Source organism: Leptonotus elevatus, chromosome 2 (assembly GCF_054856555.1).
Source record: "Leptonotus elevatus isolate MCC_2025b chromosome 2, RoL_Lele_1.0, whole genome shotgun sequence".
Lineage (NCBI taxonomy): Eukaryota > Metazoa > Chordata > Actinopteri > Syngnathiformes > Syngnathidae > Leptonotus > Leptonotus elevatus.
In genome coordinates, this window is record NC_141240.1 from 37,300,260 (window position 1) to 37,306,742 (window position 6,483).

Below are 6,483 nucleotides of genomic sequence, written 5' to 3' on the forward strand. Positions count from 1 at the left end.
CAGCATAGTTATACTTAATGATTTTCTGCTACTGCACTTTTTTTCCACGGTTGGTGAAACCTCATGTGTGAGGATTATTCGCATTTCCTCTGATTTCAGTCAAATCAAGCATCCCTTACTCCGTGCTACGATTAGTTTGCAGGTGAACTCAATAAATATCAATTCCATCGATTTTTTTTACTCATTGAAATCATTTGTATGTAATGAGAGCTTGTAATAGAAATCACTGAAGTTGAATTCTTAGTTTGATTTTAGAACTCTGAGGCAAGAAGTATATTTCCATAAAATTTTAATTTTTCTGGCACTTTAAGTTCCTCTTTTCTCTTTTCATTTCAGAACCTTGGACAGCAGCGGCTTTAGAACATTTCTGCAACCCTGACAAGAACAGACATGGAAATATAAACTAATGTATGAATTGGATCAGTACATTCTGAAGAAGAAAAATGTAGTTGGGTTTCTACCAAACTAATTGTTTGTTGGCTGTTTAAGCTAATGAGCATAACAATTAAATGGTTTGCTTTCTATTCTGCACACTAATTATTTCGCACCTTCCTTTTCTCTTTTTCCGTTACACGTGCATCTCATATCATCATCTAATAACTGGGAACGACTGTTTTATTTATGGGCACCCCCCACCCCCAATGTCCTATCTGTTAGCAACGACCTTGTTGAAAAAGGCAGTTTGATGTGTGGCTGCGTGCGTGCGTGCGTCCCAGCTTGCTTGCGTGCGAGCGTGCGTAACAAAGCCGAGAGCGCAACAGGGAGACGGGCACGCCCAAAACCGGTGCGAGTTGAATGACGGCCGACTGTTGCTTTCGGCATGCGTCCTTGCGCGCTGCTATTGGCCGAATACGGGGACATGCACCCAGGCGCACGGTGCTGTGGGCGGGTAGAAGGCTTGTTTATAACCCCCACGTCTCCGGTGGTGGGCGGGAACAGCCAGCGTGGAGGGGAGCGAGCGTGGAGGAGGACGAGGAAGACGCCAGACACCAGGCTGTAGCGGCGGCGGGGTCCGCCGAGGGGGCGAGGCGGCCGTCCCTGGATGCGTCGTGGGCCGCGCATGGACGACCACCTGAGCCTCCTGCAATCACCCCCGCCGAGCGCGAGCAAAACACGGGGCGACAACCTGGTGAACCCCGGATACACCGAGACGGAGGCCGACGTCATGACGGTGGTGGCGGCGTGTGACAACATGTTGGAGGAGTCGGCGGCTCTCCCGGGCCACCACTCTCTGGATCGATACGAGCCGGACCACGAGTGCTGCGAGAGGGTGGTCATCAACATATCAGGCTTGCGCTTCGAGACGCAGCTCAAGACGCTTTCGCAGTTCCCGGACACCCTGCTGGGGGACCCCAAAAAGAGGATGAGGTACTTTGATCCCCTCAGAAACGAATACTTCTTCGATCGGAACCGACCAAGTTTTGATGCCATTCTCTACTACTACCAGTCAGGAGGGCGCATCAGGAGACCCGTCAATGTCCCCATTGATATCTTCTCAGAGGAGATTCGCTTCTATGAGCTAGGTGAGGAGGCTATGGAGAAGTTCCGGGAGGATGAGGGCTTCATTAAGGAGGAGGAGCGGCCCTTGCCGGAGAATGAGTTCCAGAGACAGGTGTGGCTGCTTTTCGAGTACCCGGAGAGCTCGGGACCAGCACGGGGCATCGCCATCGTCTCCGTCCTGGTCATCCTCATCTCCATTGTCATCTTCTGCTTGGAGACGCTGCCTGAATTCAAGGACGAGAACCAGGGCGTAATCACTCTCTCGCCCGTTATTAACGGCACCCTCCCCTATTTCGTCAGCCCCTTCTCGGACCCCTTCTTTGTGGTGGAGACGTTGTGCATCATCTGGTTCTCCTTCGAGCTCCTGGTGCGCTTCTTCGCCTGTCCCAGCAAAGCCACGTTCTCCAAGAACATCATGAATATTATTGACATCGTGGCCATCATCCCTTACTTCATCACCTTGGGAACGGAGCTGGCGGAGAGGCAAGGGAACGGACAGCAGGCCATGTCGTTGGCCATCCTGCGCGTCATCCGCCTTGTGCGCGTCTTCCGCATCTTCAAACTCTCGCGTCATTCCAAAGGCCTGCAGATTTTGGGTCAGACCCTCAAGGCCAGCATGCGAGAACTGGGCCTGCTCATCTTCTTCCTCTTCATCGGCGTCATCCTCTTCTCCAGCGCCGTCTACTTCGCCGAGGCCGACGACCCGGACTCGGGATTCAACAGCATCCCGGACGCCTTCTGGTGGGCCGTGGTCACCATGACCACCGTCGGCTACGGGGACATGCATCCGGTCACCATAGGGGGCAAGATTGTGGGCTCTCTGTGCGCCATCGCCGGCGTGCTGACCATCGCACTTCCCGTGCCGGTCATCGTGTCCAATTTCAACTACTTCTACCACAGGGAGACCGACGGCGAGGAGCAGGCCCAGTACCTGCACGTGGGCAGCTGTCAGCCTCTGGCGGAGCCCGAGGAGCTGAGGAAGACGCGCTCGTCTTCGTCGCTCAGCAAGAGCGAGTACATGGTGATAGAGGAGCACGGCATCAACAGCGCCTTCAAGCAGCAGCCAAACTTTCCAACGAGTACTCAAAACAACTCACAGAACTGCATCAACATCAACAAGAAGATCTTCACCGACGTGTAGTTGGTTCTGGTGTCATGAGTGGACGTGCTAAGGGTCAGATATCATTGCGCATGGAAGCAGTGCGAGATCAGAAAAAGGAGACAGTCTACTCACATTCAGAGAATTTGAATTGGTTTCAATGCTCACAATGTAAAAAAAAAAAAAAACACACATATGGAGAAAAGGCGCTCCTTAAAAGCCTGCAATAGAGAGGGAACCTGATGTAGCTGGCGAGGAATCTGTAGAAGACTACAAATGTATACTCCAATGACCTTCACGTTGTATTTACCAGAATTGTGATTCGTCCGTCGTAGCCAATGTGCAATATCCAAGATCGTTTCGATGTGTTCAATGTGTCTTTAAACACACGTAATGTCTGAAAAAAAAAAAAAATGTTAACCTATATTATATCAATTAGACTGTGCTATGCCGTTATCGTGCGTTAAAGTCTAGTCCAAAGTGCTACTATATGTGTTGAAAATCAACTCCCATATAGAATAGAGGCTTGTAGAGGTGCCATGTGGGACCAGTGGACCGCCACGCTGTCTCATCACCCACTCAAGACACGTGTGAGAACGAGCGCAAAAGAGAGGCAGAGATCTTCCACGCACACACGCGTGCTTCTCTTTGGACGCCTCAAATATAGCCCGCTGTGATGCAATCACCATGGCGACGGTCGTTTCCCCGGCAACCCCAACCACCGTTGCCATGGCGCCCCTGTTTCCACAGAAACCTCCCAGATGGCTTGGAAGCTATCTTGAAGATTAGCATCTGAATAGCACGTCTTCAAGGACTGCTGGTGATGACGTCAGGGAGCCAAACGGCAACAAGTGCATCTAAAATTCGACTGTGATGATGCAAATACAAATCCTGCCACCTATTAGTGAACCAGTCTCAAACTAAGGAAGCGGATGGAGAGGCAACCTTCAAGGAATTCTGAATGGACTGTCTGGCTATCCTGGGTGCAACACTGATGGCGCCCAGCTGGGGGTGCTCTTCACCCACCGATCGCACTGGTAAGTCTCAAGCACGTTTCATTTCCACGTCCTAATAGCATTTATTTATTTTCCTTTCACCACTAAAAGTGTCTGCAGATTTACTGCTGCTTTATGGACCTGCCAATGCAGACATCCTGTTTGTTTTGACGGGTCCCAAAGAGGGTGTGCCAAACGCTTGCTGGTGTAAACAGTCTTGTTTCTTTGTCATGTAACGTTTTCACCTTCACTTGACTTTGTGTGTCAACAACATGCTCACCTTGCTTCTTTCGCCTCTGCCCCCTGGTGGCCATCATCGCCTGCCAGCAGAACAGGTGGCTGGTATCCCTTCGTGAGAGAAACAAAGACGCGACATGTTTAGCTGAAGAGGGAGAGCTCTCTGCTCTGGAAAAGCGGTACATATGTGTAGGTTTTTTTCAATGAAGATAACATTTTCATTGTTCAATAAATTATAATTGGCTTAGTTACCTTATTTTACATTTCAAATGTGATCAGCTCTTATGTGTGCTTGTTCTTCTTTCTACCTCCTGTGAGGGCCATAAATATTGGGACATCGAACCAGTTCTCAGCTTTTTGCCTCTAAACACCGCCACCAATTATTTCATTTCGATTCCATTGTGGTGATGTTTAGAGCCAAAAACATGAGAATTTTGTCCATGTCCCACAATTTATGGCCCTGACTGTAGTTTCTTGCAATCAATTTCACTACGGAGTCAAATGTAAAGGTGAAGCAGGAGATCCCACAAGAGTGGCCCCCATCCCATGATTGATTATTCTTTTGTTAGCGCTGACTTTGGTTTTCAAATGTTCTAGTGGGAACCTCATCAGCAAAATCAAAATGGAATACTCACATACTCAGGTCACGTAAAAGCTACACTGAATGGATATTGCACTTGTTTACCCTTTTATCTGATTGGTCAAGCTGGGAAAATGGGAATCAGCTGGATGGCTTGGCGAGGAGACAAAGTACAGTGTACAAAACGTTTCCCTTGCCTTAAAAAAAAAAAAAAAAAAAATTCGTCCAGCACATGATGCTAGCAATGAGTGAACTGGACTTTTCTTTTCTTTTCTTTTCTTTTCTTTTCTTTTCTTTTCTTTTCTTTTCTTTTCTTTTCTTTTCTTTTCTTTTCTTTTCTTTTCTTTCTTTTCTTTTCTCTTCTTTTCTCTTCTTTTCTCTTCTTTTCTTTTGTCTTGACACATTTTGAAGAGACAAGTTGGCAATTGTGTTTTTTTTCCCTCTCGTCTGAGAAAACACTGCAACATGCTTGGCTTATATGATGGGACATTTTTGGGTTGCTTTACATTTCTTTGCAGACTTGAACTAAGCATCAGGGGGCGGCCATTTTGCCAATGGGCATTGGCTGAAAATGACATCACAGTTGCTCAGCTAGGGCTCAGGTAACGGCCAGTCAAGGCTAACCTGTTTTCCGAGTTTGGTTATGGGATGTTAGCAAGCTGAGCCGTAATTGTAATTACCTAAGCAACTGTGATGTCTTTTTTGGTCACCAAGTGGCAATAAGATGGAGAAAACTGGGTGATTGCTCCTTTGCTCATATTCCACAAACGCAATATTAATAAGAACACCGTGTTTAGACTAGTGGGTGTACAGAACATATTTTTTGAGAGAGAAAAAAGGGTTGACTTTCCACTATCACAAGATCATTCAAAATATTGCCTCCCATGTCACTTTCTCAGGTGGAAGCTGTCCAGGGCGCCTGGAAGTCTTCATGTTCCCTCGTCGACTGTCTCTCGAGTAGGTAATATTTCAAATGCAGCCTGAAAATATATCGAAAATGACTGAAGGATATTTTGCTAAAAAGCATTTCTATCTGTTGTTGTTGTTGTTGTTATACAGGATGTAAGACAGTATATCTGTGGACCAAATGGGGTAAACTTGATTGACAAAGAATTCCCTCTGGAGGAGAATTTCTTCCTCTGCCTTCGATCTGGCGTCGTCTAACTTGGTGCCTATAGCAGCTCCAACCTGCCACTTGATCATCTTAGACCAAAAATCAGGAACATCTCAAGAATTGAAAAAAAAAAAAAAACTTCCAACATCCTTCATTTCCAGCTGTGTAGCTGCTGTTTTATGACTGCTCTCTGTTTTGCGTGGAAGCGATGAGAAAATTCATGCCAATGCGTTTCAGACTTCTCTCCATGTTGCTTTTAAAAATGGAGAAAAGACAGGAAGCAGTTTTAAGACACAAAGCACACACTTCCTGGAATTTATCCCGTTTTCTCTATATATACACTATATTAATGTTCCTTCCATCTCACCATCAGTAAACTTGATAACCAATGGGGTTTTTTTTTCATACTGAAAGCTGCAAAAAAAGAGGCCAAACATTAAGTGATAAGAAACTGTGATACAAATCAAAGACTGTTAACCACATGCCTTTGTTAGCTCAGTGTGCTCTGTATTGCTAACATTTAAAAATACATGTATGTTACATGTGACCGTCACTGCTATTCCCCTGTCCTACTCATGGAGAATGACAAAAAAAAAAAAAGTGCTCACAGTACCGACATGCAAACTCACAAAGCTTGCATCTGTCCATGAGTGCTCTGCTGCAGAATGTTGGCAGGGGAAGGCTGCGTTTGTCAGTATTTGTTCTGTGTTACTCCGTGCTGTCTTAAACATGACCCATATAACCAGATCATCGCTTGCACTGTCTTTATTTCAAAGCGCGTCTTCAGTGAATGATTGAGATGTTCGGAGGGGAGACTGTAGAATCAGGCAATTTTAATTTAAAATGTTACAAATCAAATTGAGGTCAGAGCTGAATATATGTGAATCCGGTGCAAAAAGTGCATAACTGGAAAATGGTTGGTCATGGGAAAATGCATATTATACTCTTGTTGCCACTA

At 46.3% G+C, this 6,483-nt stretch overlaps 1 protein-coding gene across 4 annotated transcripts; it reads left to right on the forward strand.

The window, feature by feature from the left end:
* Nucleotides 1-720: 720 nt before the first annotated feature.
* LOC147179856 (potassium voltage-gated channel subfamily A member 3) lies at nt 721-6,272 on the forward strand. Of its 4 annotated transcripts, none has more exons than XM_086068379.1 (4): nt 721-3,636; nt 3,925-4,020; nt 5,311-5,372; nt 5,471-6,272. In XM_086068379.1, exon 1 carries the CDS (start codon nt 1,043-1,045, stop codon nt 2,639-2,641), a length of 1,599 nt encoding a protein of 532 aa, XP_085924505.1. In that variant the 5' UTR covers nt 721-1,042; the 3' UTR covers nt 2,642-3,636; nt 3,925-4,020; nt 5,311-5,372; nt 5,471-6,272. The 4 variants fall into 4 exon arrangements, with proteins under 4 accessions (XP_085924505.1, XP_085924504.1, XP_085924503.1 ...); XM_086068378.1 differs by having other exon boundaries at nt 5,311-5,368; XM_086068377.1 differs by lacking the exon at nt 3,925-4,020.
* The last annotated feature ends 211 nt before the right edge of the window (nt 6,273-6,483 follow it).

Coding starts and splice junctions, on each gene's coding strand:
- LOC147179856 (XM_086068379.1), top strand. CDS start 1,043: ATGCGTCGTGGGCCGCGCATGGACGACCACCTGAGCCTCCTGCAATCA.